At 41.6% G+C, this 22,744-nt stretch overlaps 1 protein-coding gene across 2 annotated transcripts in view; it reads right to left on the bottom strand.

Moving 5' to 3' along the window:
* Nucleotides 1-11,844: 11,844 nt before the first annotated feature.
* KDM5A (lysine demethylase 5A) overlaps nucleotides 11,845-22,744 on the bottom strand; it is a 51,491-nt gene continuing 40,591 nt past the window's right edge. For both annotated transcript variants that reach the window (XM_051616349.1, XM_051616353.1), the window contains exons 25-28: nucleotides 20,169-20,328; nucleotides 19,665-19,885; nucleotides 17,129-17,539; nucleotides 11,845-14,931 (exon numbers count right to left, since the gene is read on the bottom strand). In XM_051616349.1, coding sequence (XP_051472309.1) covers nucleotides 14,719-14,931; nucleotides 17,129-17,539; nucleotides 19,665-19,885; nucleotides 20,169-20,328 — 1,005 coding nt within the window. In that variant the 3' untranslated portion in view covers nucleotides 11,845-14,718. The remainder of the gene's footprint in view (nucleotides 14,932-17,128; nucleotides 17,540-19,664; nucleotides 19,886-20,168; nucleotides 20,329-22,744) is intronic.

Here is a 22,744-nt window from a genome sequence, read left to right as displayed (position 1 = left end):
ATTAATTAAACGTGGTACCTGTGGCCATTGCCACAGAGTAAGGAACTAAGCAAAGTCACAAAGGGCTGCTCCTTCTCCACAGTGACTGAGCAGGATGGTTCAAATAAGTCAGCTCCAGTCCTCAAACTGGTGATTGTTGAAAATCAGGGAAGATGTTCCAGAGAAGGAATTACACAAGATGGTGAGATATGGAGAACATCCCTCTGCAGAAATAATCTCACAGAGAATAGTGTAGCTCTTAAATAGTTAGGGTAAGGATATAGGGATTAAAAAAACCCAGCAAAGTCAAATAATATCTTGCCTGGTGGCATGGAGAAAGGAGATTGAATAAGGAAACATTTATAGAGGTTCTCAAAACTATTGTGTGCATGAGCATCACTACTAAAATATGCCTGGATAACCACGATCACTGCAGTGCACCGGTGGCAACAATCTTATCAACCAGATGACAAGCTAATTGGCAGGAATGAATAGACTATAATAGGAAACTGTGTAACCAATAACAAACTATTTGACTTCCTCCCAGCGAGATAACACTTCACTGAACACAACAATAAGTTGAAAATGAAAGCAAATGTTTAGTGTAGACAGAAGCAGCAAGGGGAAATATTAAATCTACAAGCGCAAAAGAAAGTTGGAAAATCCCAAGCAAAGCGTAAAGTAAAACGTCATTTTATACATCTTCTGGAGTGAAACAAGAAAAACTCCACATGGTTTTGAGAGATGTTACTTGAGAGATTTAAAACAAACAAACAAAACCAACCAACCCAAAACAAACTAAAACAACAAACAAACAAACAACAACAACACATCAAAAAAACTCCAAACCTTTTCACTGAAGATAGAATGAGAAAAGTACCAAAAAAAACATCACAAGAGATCACTTACAACTGCAAAAAAAACATGTTCTCAAAACACCTTTTTTAAATTGCAGAAGACAAAGAAACTGAGAGGGACTTTAACCAGTCTGGCAGTGACAATGAAAACCTAAAGGGAAAAATGCATAGGATGAAACTTGATTCTAAGATTTTGAGTCTGCAACCATACCTAAGCCAAGTGGAAAAATGCGGGCAGTAATAAACTAAACCTTAGGAAACAGAATTGGAAGAAAAAAATAAGAGAGATGGAAGAACGTGAATAGCTTTTGTTGTTTGTTTTGTTTTGTTTTTTAAAACCAAGCCTAGATACCCTGCACAGGGTAGTAACAGAAAAATAAATTTACACTGAGATAATGCCATTTTAAAATATTTTTACAGATACACATACATTTATTTTATTTATATGAATAAGGAAGACACCAGGGAAAGGCTTTTGCAGCAGTGTTTGCTACCCAGAGTTGTGCAAGCTGAACCAGCTGGCTGCAGAGCATCATCCTCCCAACGCCACAAGTGCTGCCAAGTGGCAGCACTGATGCTGGTGCCTCTCCTGTGTGCATCACTCTCATGCCACCCCCTGGGATGGCACAATGCAGTTATTTTGCAGGTGGCCTCCCCTGCCAGAGGTACAAAATAGAATTCTATCTGCTTAGCAATCCCTCTGAGCAAGGGCTGAAGATGGCACTAGCTGGCGCAGCCACACTCCTCCCCGCCCCATCTTAAGTGGTTATGCTGGGACCCCACCATTTACTGGGACAGACTGTACTGAGTGATCCTACCCTGAGTGGGTCCTGAAGCAGCTTCCAAGTCCAGGAGAGGCTGCCAAAACACCTTTGCTGGCGTAGGGCAGCACAGCAGTGGGGCACAGGTGGCTTAGCCACTTCTCCCTGTTTTGGAGAAAAGCAAGATGTCCTGGGACTGTTCACAGCTCAGGAGAGTGCTGTGGGAGTTTCTGGGGTGGGGGGAGGCAAGAGGCTTTTGCGCATTCCTGAACATATTTGTATACAATTGTATATATTTTATTTCATCATTAGCATTTAAGTAAAGCTGCGTAGTTTAGTTTTCAATCCAGAGTCTCTCTCTCCTTCCCTACCTGAGTGTGAGGAGGAAGGGAAAGAGAGCATTTTTGTCAATCCTGAGTCAAACCATGACAACAATAGCACTGGACCAGGACAATCTCAGTCAGTGTACCTCACACCACAGCCAGTACAAGGGCTGGAAAAGTCCTGTTCCTAAAGGCTGCCTATTCCTCTCTTGAAATTTATGTTGTATTTTGCTCATCTTTACCTTACAACATTTGTCAAGATTTCTGTCTCCAGCTAGGATCCAGTCTTCCACCAGCAGCTGAGGCTGCACCCCTTGGGAAGAGCTCATTGCCTGAACACAGCAAGCCTGGAACAACCACCCTCTGGAGTTAAAGAAGTACTTCAACATTTTCTGGGGCAGATGTGCACAAGAACTGGCCCCAGCCCCCCACATCCTGCACAGCCTGCAGACACGAGTGCTGGCCCTGCATGCTCTAGCAGGAACCACAGGACCTACCCACAGCTCTGGTCTTGCTTCGTGTCTATACCCAGCTGAGCAAGGAATGAGTGTTGATTAGATTTCTCTCCTCCAAAACATCCAGCTACCTCCAGCCACTCAGAGGGGCAGTTCAAAAGTAAAAGGAGGAGGGGTTCAAAGGCACTCAGAGGGGAAAAGGGAAGAGGGAAATGGTATTTCCAATGTTAAGAAGGCATCAGCTGTGCCTGACCTTTGCTGAGCACCCAGAACAGCTATGCTCCCCACTTCCACCTCCCCCTCCACTCCTCTGTCATATGTGACAAACTGCCTCCATGCGTTTCGGGGCTGTGTAATCTTGCAAGCCACCTCCCAGCTTCCAGGAACACAATTTTCCATTATATTATCTGGGAACCAAAGGCCAGAGCAAATACGATGCATTTCCTCTATCTGATAACCACCCTCGTACTTGCCTTTTCAGCCTGAAAATGCTATTCAGCTTAAGCGACCATGGCTGGTAGCAAGCAAAATTGTCACACATATGCACAGAAAGAGAATAAACAGAGACTGATACGGGCTGGCACGTTACAGGAACATGGAGACTGCTCAGCAGAGAACGAAGCCAAAGTAAGCACAAAGGACTGACTCCTGCTTGAGCCACTAAGCTCCCTCCCAGAGAGGCATATGTATTTTTAAACTAGAGTGCCAGAAGCCAAAAGCCATTGCAAAAGCCTGCAGTTCCTGCAGTGACAGAAGATCCTGCTGCAGCCATTTGGACAGTCTCACTCAGCTGCAGTTTGCTTCAAAATAATGACCCAAAAGACCAGAATCCTGAGGCAAGAAAAACCCTGTCCCTACTGGACATCTGCAGAGTGGCAGAGGTCTCACTTTTGTGCCCAGGCTGCTTGTGGTGCAAGATGCATCTGCCTGTGGACACTGTATGTTGCATAAAGGAGGTAAACAGATGACACTCCTGCCAGAGCTCAGGAACAAGCTTGAAACATTGTTTAATTTATGGGCAAAAATGTAGGCATTGCAAGGTTATGCATGTGTAAGCACATATGTATAGTTACCTGTATGTATGCTTATAATATAATACATATTATAAACAAGAGTTGAGTAGCAACAAAAGAATCCTGAGCCTAAAAGACTTCAATCTTTTTAGCATCTTCTTCTACTTGTCCCTGCCCCCCATCAGGCACCACGAGCTCCTCAGGGCTTTTCCCTAGTTCCACTTTTCCAGTGACTGGTCAGCCTGAACAAGTCCCTGCAGAGTAACTGTGGGAACTGAGCCTGAGGTAATTTTAGGGAGAGCACAGGAATCACCACTTTTCCAAGGACTGGTCATTGCCACCCTGATGCGAAACAGGATAGCTTGCATTGAGAAAATGAAACTCACCTGTTTGTTCTTGCAGCCAACAAGTTAATTAGAGGGTATTTTCATATCAAGAACCACAAGTCAAAGGAAATCAGAATTTCAGGCTAGTAATGATAACAGTATTGCTTAAGTGGCCCAGAAATGAGACGTGTAAGATCAACAGACTGACCAGGGACAAGGTAGACATGGGTGTACAGAATGTATATTTGGACCATCAGGATGATGGCCTTTATGCTCTGCACATCCTTCTCCTCTGAGGTGAAGATATAAACCGGAAACAGCCTGTCCGCAGAAAGAACGAAATCAAAGCCATTGATGGGGATGTGATTTACATGCCCCTGCACCTTGTCGGCCTGCAAAGGGCATGTTCTGGCGAGAGAAAAGAAAATACTTTCTCAGACGTGAGAGAGGGTTGCACCTGATAAACTGATTCTTCCACAGAAAACTCATCATCTGGTTTTAAACAGGCAAGGTTTGAGCAGTGTTCTCACAGCATCTGTTCATACTTGTTTTCACACTCTAAAAAAAGTGAAAGGATAGTTTTTAATTCAGGAGACCTGCTGGGCTGGTAACTACTCAGAATACAAAGTTTCCACTCTGGGAGAAAATCCCATGGTCAGACAGTCATTGGTGGACAGAATGAAAGTTTTTTAAACTTTCTGAAAGAAGTTTTCCAAATAAGGGAAAACAAAGTGAAAACTTCAGCATTTCAAAAAAGCTCAGTAAAATAAAACACAAGCTCAGTTTTTCCAGCTTACAAAAATCAGAAAACCAGCAGATTTTAGAAAGACCCTGCACTGACAGGCAGCATTACCTCTTCAGAACATCCCAGGCTGCCCTCCTCTCAGCACAGGGAGTGAGTGCCCTGGCTGAGCTCCTGGGCCAGCATAGCATGAAGGGATGCTGTGCTTGGAGAAGCACCACCTACCTGGGAGTCCAGAGCCCATCCATGAAATGCCACCCAGCCACAAGCACCCTTGCAAGGCTCTGCAGAGCGTGCCAGATCCTGGCTGCTGCTCATCACAAGCTGTTTGTGTCTCCTGTTTTGCTTTTGCAGTCATCAGCACCCTGAGGCAGGGCAGGAGGAAGTGGAGGGACCTGTGCCACCCATCTTCTCTAACCTTCCCCTTGGCTGCCTTGCTGAGGTCCCTACAAGGCAGCATAGGTAGAAACTTCAGAGTTACCTCTGCAGAGGAAAAAAGCAGCTCACATAGTGGATAAGTGCTCCCTGCCACTCACCTACTGAACTGGCTCAGAGCTTGGTGGGGCCTGGAGATATAACATGAGCGAGGCCTAGAGCCTTTAGACATCTTCCCAGACAGATAGGATTCTGCCTGAAGCAAGCTTCAGACCAAGGCTCATCTTCTGTCTACAAGTCAATCCTGTTCTGGGGGTCAATTGCAACATACGGCACTGAGTCTCCTCCCTTCAGGCTTTGACTTTTTTTTCCTCAAAAATTTAGGTAAAGAGTCATTTGCGACTTTTGACAACTTAAGGCAGTCTCTATTGATGAGTGCCAGAGATGAAAAAGCTTCAAATTAGATCCAGCTGATGTCTTCAGAAAGCTAACCCTGCCAGTCAAGAGGAGGAATGGCAGCAGAGCTAGGGTTTGGTGCCCTGAAATCAAGAGATGCTGCCAGGCACAGAGATATAAGCAAAGCCACGTGTATCAAGTCTGGCTGGATTAACCCACCACACACATGCTAAATGGAGGAGGTAGCTTCTTGGCACTGCTTAAGAGCAGCCTTCTCCAGAAGGAACAAAAGGGGTGCTGCTGCTCATGTACTTCACTCTAGGCTATTTTTGAATATCAAATTCCAAGCCTTATTACCCTCTCACCACCATGAATTCAAACCCTGATGCCCACCTGAAAAAAAAAAACAAACAACAAACCATAGAGGGGCTGATCTGACCAAGGTATTTCCTCCAGCCAGCCAGGCTCAGCCCATCACTGCTCTTTTTGAAAGAAGACACTTAATTCCTGGTCATTGCAAGGTAAGGCAGAGGGTGAGGTACCAATGGCCAATCATTTGGTAAGTGCTGGAAATGTGGTTTCATTAAGTCAGTCACAGCCCAGATGTGAAGATTTCATTACAATTAGAGAAAAAAATGCAAGCATCCATAGTGATGTGTCCAGATAGGGGGAATAATTAAAAATATTGAGCCAATTAAACATTTAATCTTGGTATTTATCATAACTGGGATCTAGGGCGAAAATGAGACTGGTCTTTGATATTCTTCTTTACCCTACAAGTTTCCTACAGCAATGTTTGAACTAGGTAGCAGTACCAGCACACACCCAACTGCTAGAACAGCAGCTGTGGATTTGCACCAGAGCAAACCAGAAAACAGCCCTTTTTTTTTTTTTATTGCAGTCCAAATCTGGTCCTAACTACCCTAATGGCCATGGGTGTAGCACTCTGCTCAGTGAGAAGGAAAGACAGGGACTTGAGGGGGCAGCAACTTCCCATAGAGATAAAGGCTTTTACCGTGCAGCTGCAGTGAGGAACCCAGGCAATGCCCCCACACAGCCCGTTGACTGTGGAAGTGCAGAAGCTGGAGCGTCAACCAGGGCCAACAGGACAGCAGCAAGGTGCTAACCTGCATGGAGGACCCTCCGTCTTGGAGGTGGAGAATGGCAGCTCTACACTTCCCACAGTGGGGTAAGGAATTACCAAACTGCAAGGTAGAAAAGGCTCCCAAGAGGCAGTTCGCAGTCTCACAGCTTCTCTGGAAGCAGATGAGCAGCCCTAGAAGGGTGGGAGGTGAGATGTCCCCTGCTGGGACAGGAAAGCAACTAGAGAGGAGCAAAAAGAGTCTACAAAGGGAATTTGTTATTATTTCCTTTGGCCTCACTTCCCTCAGAGCAGGGACTTCCCAAGGTGTAATGGGAACACTCTGAGAGAAGAAAGCAAAAAGCCCAAGAACCAATTGCATTTCTTTGAGACCACCAAAGCTGAGAGAGAAACAGGGACTTGGATCAGCTGCTTCTTAGAACAAAGCAAAGTGAGTTTCTTTTTGCAGAAATCTCAGGTATTGCTTGTGCAGCAGCGCTCCCTGCACTCTCTGTACACAAGAGTTACACACAAAAGAAAAAAAGAAAAAAGCAGCCTGCTTGCTGCTACAAACAGGAATCTGACCCACCAGCTTCCTAGAATTTACTTGGAAAGAAAAAAGAAGAAAAAAAATTAATCTTTAAGTTGTGCCTAGTTTTTCTGTTGCTATGTACTCTCTTCCATTGCTATTCGTTCAGTTTTGTGTATTCTCTAATTTTCTAACACCCCCAAAATCCTGGGGTGTGTCCAATCCCAGTGTATTCCTACAAGAAGCCAGGGGAAGTCAGTGCTCCAGCCTTCAATTCCCTGTTCACACGTGCACACTCAGGAACAGGGTAGGATCCTTTCAGAGCACTGTACTGCATGCTTGCTAATTCATGACCTGCCATCCATTCCCTTCTAACAACTACACTTTGCATAAGTACTGGAGATACAAAGTATCACTAAAGCATCATTAACATCGTGGGGAGCACTCTCCTCAACACCTTCATTCTTCTGAATACCACTTACAATCCACTTTCTTCTGCACCTACCCTACCTACAGATACAGTGAGGGATAGTCCAGGGACTTGGGCATCAGTGCCAGACTATGTCAGCTTCTTCCCTCCTTCAGATCCAGTAGGCACTCCAGACACATATTGATTACCAGTCAAGTCTGCCCATCCCTCAGGGCAAAGACTCTGGTTTCCCTCTGGCAAACTATTCCCCAGTCTCCTTTCACACAACAGTGATTGTGACAAAGAGTAGCCAGGACTGATGATCTGCCACTCTTGGTTAAAAACTACTAAAAAAGGGGATAATGTGAGGCAATGCCCAGAAAACAAGCAACCCAACTCTCTTGAAACTTTATGAGTATGGATACAAACCTGGATAGTGGTTTGCAGGTGCACCAGTAGATCACCAGCTTCGAGTCACAGATGGGGAGCAGAAGTACCACACATTGACCTGGGGGTTCATCAGCAACAGGTAGGAATGTCTCCAGATGATTCCACTACTTTGTTACCAGGTATTCTCACCCACTGGTGTGCAGCAATCTTCCCTCCCAAAAATGTTTCTAGGCAAAGCTAAGGCATCTCTCCTGCCTCCTCTCCTAAGAGGCTATCAGGAAAGCTGGCAAGCAAATGATGGGATGCAATGCTATCACTGCACAGATAATGTCTAGGTTTTTTATCTTTACAGTACTGCACTCTGAGAATGCCACTGCAGGGACACATTTAAGACCTGACTAAATTTCCACCTATATAAAAGGAAAAGTTAAACCATTAGCTGACAGAAGTAAACAGAAGGTGCTTGCCCACCTCACACCCCATTAAAATCTGAGCTGTTTCTCAGACCTGCAATTTGGATTTGTGTAGGACCCACTGCTATTTTACAACAGCAAACTCCTTATTTCTCTGGGGAGGAAAGCAGCTTGCCCAGTGCCTGGCAGGTGACTCGAGTTTCTTCAAGTCTGAGCACAGACTGCATCTACCTGGAAACAGAGGCAGCAGTTGGATCTAACACATCAGACAAGCATTAAAAGAAGATTCCAGGCTGGCTAGTGACATCAGCTGTCTCAGGACTTGTGTGTTCAGAGATGGCTGCTTTCCTCAGATATTAATACCCACAGCAGGTACCTCAGGCATTTGGCTTTAAATTACTTTTTTTGAGGGGGATAGGGGACGATACACAGAATGCCAAAAAATGGTCTTCTGAAAAGCCTTCACTTTAGAAATCCCAGATTAAAACTCTTCACTGCAGCAGGGTTTTTGTTTTAAAGGCACTCACAGAGCACATCTCCTTACAAATATTTCTATATTTCAATAAATGCTTTCTACTTTCATTGCCTTTACCTTGCAGCTTAACATGCATTTGTACTGAGCCATCTCATTACGTAAGGCTCAATGGTCTCAATCTCTTGCTGTGCAGTTTCCAGCTGTCCTACACGTTTATCATCCTTCCCAAGCCAGCGTGGCTAGAATTTTGATAATGGCTGGATTTATTGCGTCTCCCCACTGACTCAGTGCTCCAGGCAGGCAGAGTTGCTGTTTGGTTCAGCCAGGCTGACCAAACACATTCTTAGGGACTGCAGCTGGAGAGGATCTGAAGGAGTCCCCTGCCTTTCATTTCCATCTACAGGTCTCATCTTCTCACAGGGGCATTAACAGTGATTTGAAGGAGAATGATTTTTAAGAAGCACTTTACACCCATTTCAAATCTTTCATTTCCAACATACAGAATTACTGTTAATGTACAGCAGTTCTTTCCATCAGTCATTATTTTTAAAGGTATGCAACATGTACTCAGAAAGACATCAGGGCATGTCTGGTGAGCAATTGATGAATTTCTGAATAGTTTTTGCTTTACTGGGAGAGACTTTTTACAAGGGGCATACAGTGATAGGACAAGGGGTAACAGTTTTAAGCTGAAAAAGGGTAGATTTATATTACATATTAGGAAAAAATTCTTTACTACAAGGCTGGTGAGTGACTGGAACAGGTTGTTCAGAGAAGCTGTGGATGCAACCTTCCTGGAAGCGTTCAAGGCCAGATTGGATGGGGCTTTGGGCAACCTGGTCTAGTGAAAAATGTCCCAGCACAGGCAGGGGGGTTGAAACTTAGGTGATCTTTAAAGCCCCTTCCAACCCAAACCATTCTACAACACTTTGCTACACATCTGTGTTCCATTTATTCTAGTAACTGTTACTAGAACAACACAAAATAAAGGTGATAGTTACCCTCTGACAGATGCCTAGTAAACAGTCTACGGTTGAATGAAGGCAGCTGTAGACTATTTCATTTCTCCTAGAAGATCAGCTGCCCTCATTCATATTATGCTTTTCCTCTAGTCCAAAGAACTGTGTACAAAAGGACCATGTATCAACAGCATTGACATCAACCAGACCAGCTTGGACTCGTATCTAGATGTACTACACTGACATAACTGCTCACAAGACTACATGGAGTTAGATACAGGCAGTGCTCGAAGCACCTTGGTTATGCCATTTAGAGTTTTCCATTCATCTTACAAACAGCAACTCAAAGAGGCTGTTCTGTGGTTGTTTTGTTTTTTTTTAATCTCTTATGTCACAATGATGAATGAAGCCTAGAAAGATGCTGGTATGAAAGACGATGTTCTTGATGGAGTATGAACCCTTCTGCACGTCACACCCATTGAGTGACGAAGAGGAAACAAGGAGCATGCAGGCAACTACAAGGCACCTATCCCCATGCCAATCCCTGGGAAGATTACAGAACAAATCCTCCTAAAGCCACATCCAGGGCCATGAAGGATAAGGTGACCGTAACAGTCACCACTCCAGCCTAATTTGGCTGCCTTCTGTGATGAGCCCTGTGGATAAGGGGAGAGCAGCGTGTGCTTATGCCGACTTACCGCAAACACAGAGTGAAAGAGTGGATGGGCAACCTACAATGTGGGTGAAAAACAGGGCAGACTCCTGTGCTCAGACTTCAGTAGTCAACAGTTCGAAATCTAGCAGCTGCAAGTGGAGTACCTCAGGGGTTGGTACTGGAGATGATACTGGTTTATGTTTTATACACCTGTGGGTGGTGGGAGAGTGAGCACCCAAGTGTGCAGGTAACACAAAACTGAATGTTAGTGGAGGACAGGAGAGGACAACTCAAAACAGGGGAAGAAAGGGCTCCTATTCAGTTGAAGCCTGACCAGCTGGAGTGATGTGCTGATGGAAAATTGTTGAGTTCATCAGTACTGCACCTGAAAAATAATAAAGCAAGGGACCTTGGGCTAATGTTGAACACATTGAGGAGGAGTCAGCAGTGTATCCCCTTACAGCTATACAGGCCAAGTTCACACCAGCATGGCCACCAGATTAAAGGAAGTAATTTTGCCCCTGTATAATACATTTGTACACTGCATCTGGAGTACCATGTCAAGTTCTGGGCTTCTCAGTACAAAACCAGGTTTTGGAAAGCTGAAAGAAGTCCAGCAGAGGACCACTGAAATTGTTAGAAAGGATGCAACATGGCCCAAGGGAGGCCGAGCTGTACTTGTTTAGCTTGGAAATTAAGGCGGCATGACCTGCAGTCTTCAGCTACCTAATGGGTGGTTACAGAAAATACAGAGCCAGTCTCTTCAAGAGGCAACAGGCGACCTAGAGCAAGTGAATCTCTGACTACAATAGACAAGAGTTCGCATTTAAGATGCTACAAAACCCAAACAGGAAGCCAGAGAGGTTGTCAAATATCTATGCCTGGAAATACACACATCTTGATTGGACATAGCCCTGATGAACTTGACCTACTTTCAAAGTCAGCCCTGCTTTGCTCAGGAGGTTGACCCAGATGATTTCCAGAAGTCCTCCAGACTAAATTACTCCATGATTCTAAAACCAGAAAATTGCCAATGGAAACTTCACAGTGTGGCTAACAAAACACACAAGCCTCTGCTTGTTATCTTATGCAGTGTGAGTGTATTCCGATCCTTTAAGATAATTTTCATAATATCATTATTTTTACCTTAAGCATTCATTATCAAATAGTCCAGGCTGCACAATCATTCAGGTACAGATGATCTGTCAAAAGAATAAATCCTAAAAGTAATGGTACTGAAGTTTGGGTGTGATATTTATCTCTACGCAAGTAAAGCTTGCCCAATTCCAGGCCCTGGTTCTTGAAAAAAAATGTCAAAATCATGAAGCTGCATGGCTTGGCTATGATACACAACTCAAGTCCTGGCTATTTTTTAGTTCCTCACAACAGCACAGGCTGTTTATTTGACCTTTTGTGTCAGACTCATGAAGAGAAATAACACGAACAGTGTCTGGTATCCTTTGTAGAATACAGCATTAAGACATGTACCTTTCTAGATAACATGATTTTGTGTATGCTGAGATTTTGTCCCCAAAGCATGGAAATTTTTTCATACAACTGTAGCAGACATGTAAGAAAATTAAATCTTTAGCATAACTTTGACTTGCTTCTTTGTATGTTTGTATAAAAAATCAAAACCCTAAGATCTGGAGACAATACCATAGCTGTAGTTTAGGTTTTTCAACCACTAACTACGTATCTGCAGATTTTTCCAAAAGTTAACATTTATTCATAAGTTCATACTATCGGCAATCTTTTGAGAGGTACTATGATCTTAAAAAATAAGCTTAAACAATAAGATGTAAAGCTAATAATGGTCTTCGGTTTATGAACACTTTACCCAAAAGCAGATGAGACATCCTTAAGTAGAAAAAGTGTGGCAACTTCCTTTTGACAGTGTAATAAAGAGCCTCTCCACGTGATAATATGAAACACAGCTACTAGAAGTGTGACCTTTTGCACATTATTTACACATTTCTTTCTGTTAACTCTTTTCTGTGCCTGCTACAAACAGAATAATTGCCCACTGCATGGTAGAGCTGTTCGTTTCCAACTCGTGGTAACTAGTGCTACAGTTAACATTCTCCACCACACCTCCTACTCAGAGAAACAGTAACATTCGATGTAAATTTACTAAAAGATCTCTTTTCCAGTTGATGGCAGTTACATACAACAAGGATTTTAGCCCAACAGAAAATGCAGGAATGGTTAAGAGGATACACTCAGTGGCTAACAGGATACACTAACCATATTTTCCCTGTTGTGTCATGGATTCTAGGAGTCATGAAAGAATACAGAGCACTGGGATTCTTTAAGAAATCTTGTACTAGTCTACTTCTGGAACGATTAAACATCTGTGACAGATAGTCTATCCACTCCATGTAGGGAAACATTTATGTAGTACCATCAGTTAAAGCTTGAAAGAAAGTAGCATCTGCTTAAACCAGTTTACCAAAACTACTGTACATTGAGAAGAAAAAAATGTAACTGGAGGCAAGAAGGGGATATGTCTAGCTATAACATAGACTCCTTCATAAATAAGTAAACAAATAATACTCTAAGTTTGCTACGGTGCCTGTTCAGCCACATGCTTAACCAAAGATTGCTTTAGCTTTAAACACCATATTAGTCTTTAAAAAGCAGGAATTAGAAGTCTGTGCCCCTTTTGAACTCAAAGGCTCCCAAGATCCTGTACATTCTGCCCTTTGTCTTAGTTTTTTTTTTTTCTTTTGCACATCTTCTTCCCAGCTAGCAGGCACAAAAAAACCAAACCAATAGTTCATCTACCTGAGCTGAATTTTTTTTCTGGATGGATAATTCTGCCAGATAAATAAACTTCCAAATACTAGAGAACAAGAGAAGAGACACAGAACAGTCAAGACAGAACATTTGTTTTTGTCAGTATTTCTTTAAATCCCAATCCAGCTCCTAACAAGACTGGACACTACTTACAACACTCCTAGAACTGCAGAAGAATGGAAACACAATAGGGAGCGAGTGGAGAGGGGGACAAGACAGCCCAGTGGCTGGCTTCAGACATTCACACATACAAAGCCAGCACCAACTGGAGTAGTTAAGGCCCAGATGCCCCACTAATAGGAACAAACCCAAACACAAAGGTAGCACATGAAATGTATTTACCTATTTAAACACAGGCAGCTGGTCAGGCTAGAATGGGGAAGGTAACTGCTAATTCCTTGTACTACAAGGAAGGAATGGAGTAAAAAAACCCAAGCCCACGGGCAGGTTTTTGCTTTGTGAACCTCTGTCTGTGCTGCTGGTTAACAGTGGTAAGTATAAAAAAATCAAAGAAAAATAATCTATTTATAGAACAAGTCAGTAGTCTGAGACATTTAGAAAAAAGTAAAAACAAGTCCTTCTTTAAAAATGGATTTACTAAAACAACTGTCACCCAGGATGACCCCAAACCCTCTGGTCCTCTGGCAAAGCCAGGGGCAACTCCAAACCAGAACTGTTGCTGATTGTACACTGGTACACATCCAGCAAAGCCAGCAGGGAGGGGATTTGCACTGCCAACAGTATTCTGCAGACTGTTTGCTGGTATCGCTTGAGGCCATGCCCGTAGCCTGGTGATACTGGAAATAGTTGTGAGTCAAACTTTTCACAGAAGCACACGTCAGTGTAACCTCTGAGGTAAGTGGGCTGTCTTCTTTCCTTCCCATCCCTGGGTACAGATCACAGAAGCTGGTGCCCTGGGTGCTGTACCTCCTTGCCAGCTCCATCCTGCGTGAGACAACTTTAATGTGCAGGAGTGCAGAATTCTAAGCAAAGGCTAGAAGAGGAGAGGGCACCCCTGTGGAAAGGGAAGCACTCTGCTTTTCCCAGGCTCTGGTCTAACTAGACATCTTCATCAATGCTTTCTGGCTTCCTCAGGACAGGAAGATCAGCTGCTCCCCACTAAGGAAAAAAAAATTGCCTAGTGAAGAAGAGTTGGGTTTATTTTTTGGTAAACAGAACCTTTCCTGATTTCTGAGATCATGAGCTCCTCTGCCCTTTAGCTACAAAAGAGAAACTAAAAGAAATTCATCCACTTGCTCCCATCCTTATAGTGTAGTGTTAGCTGGCTGGATATGGAGGCAACTTAACTCTCCCAAAATATTGCCCTACTTACTGGGTTGGCATGGGGAGGCAAAAAATAACTTCCAAAGTCACCTCCTTACGGTGATATGGCAGCCCTAAGAGCTCCAGCTTATGTGCACCAATTCCAGGCCAGCTCCACTGTCAACACATACTTCTAACACCCTGAAGTGTCTAATCTAACAGCCTTGGGTTTGCTCAGTCTCTAAGAGAAACAGCCACACTCAAAGATGGAAATATTCAAGTCAAAAAACACCGGCTGGAGCTCGTAATCAGGCGGTGTCTGCATAGATGAGTTGGTACCACTGTGCCTTGATGCTCCCATTGTATGAAGGAAGCCAGCTGAAAGGAAGGAACCAACTCTGCTGCAGGTCTGTACATCCTTGGAAGTGAAGCTCGGTGGCTACATTAGCTTCAAACCCTCTCTTTCTGGAGGGTTTCAGTGGTCCATTTCCCAACAAGTTCCAGGTGTCGAGTAGTTGCTAACTCGTCTCCTTAAGATCTTCCATTGGTAGTTTGTAGCTCAATAAGAAAGGAGGAGGTGGTGCATGAGCAGGGCTACTTGGTCCCTGCATTGGCTTCTTTGCACAGTTTATACAGATGTAATCCTCATTCTCAGCCATTTCCGGAGAGACACCAACACAAATTTGATGAAACCACTCATCACAGCCACCATCACACTGCACCCAATCTACCTGCAAGAGATCAGATCAGCAGAACATAGCACATCACAAGGAATGGCAGACAAGGATAGTTTCTAGGAAGAAAACATCTAATATTAAACCTACTTGACATACCTAGAATACAAAAGCTTCTGGGCACAAATTAGTGCCCTTATAGAGCCTGTTTTTACAAGCTGCTCCAGTTCTTAAAAAATAACACTCTTCCAACAAACCGTGCCCCTTTTGCATTCTTAGAGCATGACAACACAAGCACACACTACACTACTCCTGAGGAAGATGACTCTCAGCTCTCCTCAAATGAAAGACAGGTATGCTAGACCACACTTAAAATAGGAGAGTGCTAAGGAACAGTTACTGCAGCACAGATGAGAATCTACAGATACACATCCTAAATTACATATATCCCCTTAGACTGCATTATTAAATGGCAGCTTTTGTAATTAAAAATTATAAAAAACAGAAGGACTTGATTACTGCTTTTGGAAAAAAAAAAAAAAAAGAAAAAAAAAGGCCACATGACATCAGCAGCTTTAATGTTTCACTACCAGCCGGATACTGGGTATACAGCTGGCCATTACATGTCAAAAAAGGCACTAAACTGTAAGTCCAAAGCGTTGGAACATTGAAGTTAAAATATTTCAATATTTGAGATGAACTTGCTGTAGAACAATTAGGAAAAGGCATAAAAAGCCAATTAAAGTTTAGGAAGGAAAAAACAGTAAGATTATTAGATTTCTGTAACTTCCTGAGTAAAAGTACATGTTAATTTGAGTCAGTCAGTTGGGCAGAAACTAAGATCTGCAGGATAAGGGACACAGATTCTTAACTGTAATGGAAAGCACTGGTACAGCTATAAAAATTGTTACTGCTGTAGTTCTGCTCTCACCTTACAGGGGAATGTGAAAATAAAAATATATTGGAAAAATTATAGCAGCAGCAACCTATATAAAATCAACAACCACAAACAGCTCAGGACTTGACTTTAGTTTGTAGGAAAACTAATGCTGAATAAACTGTTAAATGTGACTAGTAATGGACACTAACAGCTGCAGCTTTAGTCATTACATTCCTGTATCTGCCATTTTTCACTTGTATGGCATTCACCTGTTGAATGTACAAAAACATGTCCAGCCATATGGAAAGGAAGTCATTCCAATAAAAGCTCTGATTATACAATCTGGAATTTTACTCAGTTTAATTTAAAGAAGCTTGACAAATTTAGTACAACCTTCTTTATAATATAAACTCTATAGCACTCTCCTCCCTCTGGCAATCTCAATTTCTGAATAAAAAAAAACTTAGCCATACAAGGTAATTATAATCTGTGAAGTAAATAGAACAGTGGTAAAAAGACTATAGTCTTTTGAGTGACCGAGTTCAATTTCTAACCTCGGTCTAAGTTTAAGACTTCAAAATTGGTCTTTTAACAGGTCTTTTATGCGTTCAAATGAACACGTGCAGTCCATGTTTCAATTTTGCAATGCAAGAAATTAGTTCTTGGTATTTCTATTTGTTCCTACTCTCTCTTGTGCAAATCAGTGCAGTACAGTGTCAAACCCTCAGTTATTTTGGGGAACTTCTTTTTAATTTTTCTTTCTAAATAGCAAAAAACATTCTTGAAATCACATTTTTTGATCATAAATTAGTCCCTGTTAAAAGCTGACAATCAGGAAAGGCAGTACCACAGAAAGAGGCAGAACAAGTTTCTTTTGTAATAATCCAATCAGGTCTAAAATAATTGACAATTTATCTTCAACAAGCAAAGTGAAGCAGATCCCTCAGCCTGCAGCGTCACTGTTCACAGACTGTGTGCAAGAAACACATAAAATTTCCTTAATTTAGGAACGCTGCACATCCTACTTCTGCTCAGAAACACACTGAAGTCGGGAACATTAATCAGACAGTGCTTGTTGCACATAGCCAGCATTACACAGCTTCATGAGGTTAGATTTCCCAACTAAGACAGAAGACCTTTTCCCAGATTCTAATTTCCCTATGCTCTTCTCCTGTGATAAAGTACTTAAGAGAATCAGAAATTTATACAGTTTTATCTCCTACATCTGTGTATCTACCCACATACTACTCAATCCTTTCTCATTTCTAATCATACCACTTTTGCTGCTCATGCTGCTAAACCTAATTATTAAACTGCACTGGGGTTTTTGACTTTGTATGGAATTGTCTATGACAGAACTAAGTGAAAACTCACTTTGTCCTTGCAGGGCCTCTGGCAGTTTTGTGCAGCACATACAGCATTCTCATCATCAGACTCTTCGGCTCCTGACCAGTCATACTTGGAAGGAATATCTAGAACTTTCTTCTCTCTTTTCTTCTCTGTGCTCTCCTTTGTTAGTTCCACCTTTGCAACCACTGCTTTCTCTCGCTTCTTCTTCCGCTCCTCTTCTTTAGCCAGTTTCTTTGCCAGCTTATTTAGCTCCTTTGTCTTATCCATCGTGAGCTTTAGCTTCTTCTTCTTGGGTTTTTCCAGTTTTTTCAGCTCTTTGGATTTTTGTTTCATATCTCCAAAGAACTGCTCTGCTCTCTCCAGCTTTCGTTTCCGCTTCCTCTCAGAAGAGTCTCTCCCTCTCATCTTCAGTGGTTTCTCATCCATACTGTCATCCTTCATAGAAAGAGTGAAAAGAGTTATTTTTTCAATGTAAATTTCTATATATTGCAAATCTGTGGTTTGAGAGATGTACTTACTTCCACCATAGTATGAAGGAACCTATTTGAAAACGTACTGTTACAAATTCTAAGCAAAAAAGGGGCTCAACTTTATTTTCACCATACTAGAAAAAACCTATCAGTGTCTATCCACTGTGTCAAAGTCCAATAAATCAAAAATGTCCAGTGGAAAAAGTAAATAATCAGCAAGGGTAGAGGGGCAGAACAGCAATAATTACAACTCCTTTCTTGCATTGCTTTTTCATAAAAATTGAGAAGATTGATAATGTGTGAGATGCTCTTGCTTATTTTTCATCTTAAGTCAGTCTTGCCTGTCATTATTTTTGAGAGAAAGCCATTAGTATTCTGGAGATTAAGAACAATTGGTGAGTTCTTAAAATGTATCATCAACTCTAGCAAGAAAGCAACAGATCCATTCTTTTAATAGCTTCCAAACTGACACACATTGTAAACATCCTGGCGTCATTAACAAATCTTAAATAGCATATTCAAATCAGAAGTGAAGCTTGAAATTTGCAGACTCTGTCACTGCAGGTAGCAACCACAGTGACAAGTCCTATTTATAACTGAAAGATTCACATGCATAGCTCCTCTGTTCAAACAGGACTGACTCAATTTCCATTTATCCAGCTATATACTTTCACCTTAGTAATTATTAATAGACTAAGGACATAGCATAAAAGCCAGTAGAAGACTGTTTACTGTACATTACTTAATATAGCTACTCCACACAAAAACAAATCCTCTGAAGAATATTTTACAAAATTATTTGGCATGTAAACAGCTGTAGAAAGATATGAAATTCAAAATGAGTATTTCTGGTCAAACAAGTATTCATAAGGCTTAACCATAAAATGCACACACCCTCTTACCCCATCCTCTGTCCCCTCCAAAATAAAAGCTGTGCTTAACTATTAATGTAACAGTCTGACATACTATTTATAAATTGCTATTTGCTGGCATTCAAACTGTTCATTCAATCAGTTCCATGCCAAAACCACTACATTACGAGAACATTAAGCTTACAAAGTGAAGTACTTGGTACAGAACATGATAAACTTCTTTGGAGGCAGGGTGGGCTTCACACTACTGTCCTGACTGATGGCAGTTTGGCAACAACTTTTACTTATCCATTGTATGGCACTCAGAAAGTGAGACAACTGATTAACATGCTCATCTAACCTCACTGTTCACAGCATGTAACCTTCCGTCTCATATTGCTGTACACTGCCAAAAGTGAAGAAAGAACTATCTTCAATATATTCCCCACACTGTTCAGTTACTCAAGGATCATACACTCTGTAACAATGCATGGTCAAACTGACACCTAATTTCAGCTAATAAGTGATGAAGGATGGCTTCCAGCACAGCTCTTCAACCCAAGAGTTCAGCTTCTCCTCCGGCACACATCCCTTACCCACAGCATGAATGAAGCTAAGTGATTTGGACTAGACCTCAGAATCAGCAGATCAACCTGCCTCATTCATTGTCCTCACCTAAGCAAAGTGACCAGCACATCTTCAACTACAATAAAAAAATTGTTATGTCTATGTTATTCCAAGCAAGAATAGGAATCTTATTGCCTGGAACACAAAACCATGTTTTATTTTAAAACTTTTTTTTTTCCCCAGTAACAACAGAAGTTCAGCAACATATGAGTATCAAGCTATATCAGCTAAGTGTGGACTCTCCATCTTCCTAAGTGTTTCTTGTAATTCTTCCGTAGATCAGTTTTGATTCTCAGCATCATCAAGAACTGTTTCCTTCCCTAACCTTATCCTTTCTAAAAAAGGCTTTGCATATGGAACTGCCTGAGAAATCTCTTCTAAATGTGGTTAACTGTGGAGTACATAACTATAGCATGATTTTCTGGATCTCTTACTCTGTTATTTTCTGGAATCTGCTGCTCCTCGGTTGAAATCCAAACATGTCACGTAACTGAGCACTCAACTACCCAAGATTCTATTTAAAACAAACAAACAAAAAAAAAAAAAAACCCCACACCAAAATAATGTGGTGGGGTTTCTTTCCATACCAAAGTATTTCTTCAAGTTTCATACCTCCATGACATGAAGGAACCTGTCCTCAGAGGGTGGATGAGTAGCCTGCAAAATTCGCCAGATGTGCTGAGTCTCATCAAGCGATACCTCTAGTAGATCTCCTACCATCATTAGATCTTCTAGCTGAGCTTTTGCTCCAGGTGAAAGCTCCAATACAGGAGGCTCCAAACTGCGAGGTACCAGTGGACTCTTCCGAGGCTGCTTCCTTGGAGTGTTAGAACCTTTCAGACAGGAGCAAGTCATGTAAGGTTAAAAGGAAGAAATCAAACCCAAAACAAATTACAACCACCACCTAAGGAGGAAGACAATTCCAAGCAAAAAACATTGACACAGGCTTACATATCAGACACCAGAAAAATAACTGCAATTGTAACTCAACTGTACCTTCTTACAGACAACATATTCTCTTCTATTAGCAGAGGTAAGAGAGCAACTCCCCTCCTTATTGACTACTCATCCCAGTTATGTGTTCAATTTTATCTCAATGTGCACAAAAGAAAATACCTTGAGAACAGCTTTTAGAAGCAGACGAATATGCATGTTCGGCACAGAATGAGGGAGCAGTCCACATGTGTGTTACCACTTCCTCTGATTTAATGGGGATTTCCTCATCACAAAACAAATTTGGCTCCAAGCTGCTAGAAGATTTTACACTGGCATTGTCCTGAAAGAGACCCACAGAAAACATGCGACATCCAGAAAATAGCTATTTCAAAGTAAGTTCTTCTAAGAGTGACCAGTCTGCCGTTCCTAAAATCCTACTTTGAAGTGCCCCACCAGATATACCAAAACCATGTGCCAAAAGATACAAGTTACATCCCTACTTAAATAACAGATGAACATAGCAACTATGAAGATAGGTCTAAAGATTTATAGTTAGTGCATGAGAAGCACTTGACAAGTTTCCTCACTCAGCAGTCCCTCAAGTATGGTATTTAAAAGTCAACATAATGAAAAGGGGCTTGCTGTTAGCCTACATAATTCTTCTTTTTGCTTGAAAAATGTGACTGTAAGACCACAAAGGCTGGCACCTTTAGTAAAACAGGGCTATGTTGAATAAATAATGGTTATTCCACAGAAAAAAAGCCAACCTATTAAAGACCTTACAGGTAAGTAACAAACGAGGTGTTCCAGCACAGCAGTATCAACATAATGGCAATCAAACATTGTCCTGAAGTCTTGAGTCAATTTAAGGTAGGACCAAAAACTAAGAGAACAGGGCTGTAATATTTGAGATTGTTGTGAATATTTCCATGAACAGAGTAACAATGGCATTAGCTTGCACTCAGCTCAATGCCCTGTGTAGGATGGATCCTATTTTTTAGACACATCACACTCTGAAATGCAACACATGCCTTCAGGTGCAGGTAGATCCAGTGAGAGGAGAGATGGGAATATCTTAGCAGTGGGAGAAGCTTTGTTTGACTTTGCATTACATTAGGCAGAGAATCTAGAGAAGAGACAAGCTCATCTGAGCAGATTCCCTGATGCCCACTAGTACTAAGTTCTCCTTCTTCTTACCCACCCCTGCCAGTGAAATTAGTAAGGAAAATCTGAACCAGATGTCTATTCCACAGCACTTTCCAGAAGTTAGATACCCAGTCACATCTGTGATGAAACTGGCCAACAGGTTACACATACTTACCATGCTGTGGAAGACTGAAATCTTTCAGAAAACACTAAAAAACAAGAAGCTGGCTTAAAAGAAGAGAAAGGCTGTAGAGCAGTTACTGATAATATTTACCTGAAGATTAGCTGTATGGATCCCAAAATGGCCAACTCAGGATATTGTACCACTCAGACACTGTCATTTCATGACATAAAAAGGGAGTTTAAGAATGGTAATCTCTCTCTGGCTTTCAGTTACATGTTTAAAAGGAAGTCAAGTGCACACTAATGACTTCAGTACAGAACCAGAAGGGGGAAACTCAGGTTTAAACTGCCCAGATGAAAAGGTAGAATAAATAAATTCAGGAAGATGAAGATAATTCTCTCCACATAGTAAGAGATGTATCTCATACAGTATCTTGTTCTGGACATCACGTTATACTACATTAAGGAAAGTTCAGGGCCAAAAATAAAATTACCACCATTTTGTGGTGGGTGATAGGCAACACCAGTGCAAAGGAATAAGAAAAAATATGTATGGAAAACGAAGGTAAAGAAAATTTACAGTAAATTTCATCAGTAAATCAGTCGGCTTGGAACAAATCTTAAAAGTCTAACCATTGCATTCATAATAAAGTACATGCTGGCAAGAATCATGTTCGAGTTAAGAGACACAATGTAATCAAACAGGCCTTTTCACATCTGTTTTTGTAACCATTGTTGTACTTCAGATGTCCAAGAACATGAGTTTTGAAATACAGTCTATGGACCTTAGGGATCCAAGGATTACTTTGTTAGGGTCCAGAAGAAGTTACTTAGAGCAAATTCATACATGATGCATCATGATCTATATAATTTATTTTTTTTTAAAACGCATCACTCAACTGAAAAAAGTTTATAGATCATAAACTAAGAAAACCCAGTCCTTGAAAGCCAAACTATGAAAATGACCAAACTGAGCAACTTTGCTACTTATTTTGAACTTTGCTGCTCTTAGTTTAGACCTGAAGAATTTGGTTGCCTGAACATTTGTTTTCTATTCCAATTATCTTAGTTGACCTAACAAGAGATACTTCTGGTCTCTTTCAACCTTGGGTTAAGTAACAGATTGTGAAATCATGGCATGAGAATCATTAAACAAATGAAATTAAGACTCTCATGCAAAACCCTGAGATCCTGACAAGCATATGCCATCTTTCTTGACATATGCTTTATCAGAGCCTCAGAAAATGCCACATCTTTCAGAAATGCCTTATTATGACTCCTGACGCAAAGAACAGTTTGGAAATTGTGTTTTTTAAAATACAAAACTAATTTAGTTAAAAGCTGTAACACTCAAGTTACAATATACTCTTGTTGGTATTTTACATGGGATTTTAATACAAATGCGTGTGTTTGCGTAACAGCGCTTAGAAATAAAATACTCAAAATAGGAGACTGAGGAAAAACATACCTGGAAAATTTGCTGCCCC

The sequence above is a fragment of the Apus apus genome, chromosome 1, assembly GCF_020740795.1.
Source record: "Apus apus isolate bApuApu2 chromosome 1, bApuApu2.pri.cur, whole genome shotgun sequence".
NCBI classification, from domain to species: domain Eukaryota; kingdom Metazoa; phylum Chordata; class Aves; order Apodiformes; family Apodidae; genus Apus; species Apus apus.
The sequence above is the reverse complement of the archived record's forward strand: the minus strand, read 5'-3'. Positions and strand labels throughout refer to the sequence as shown.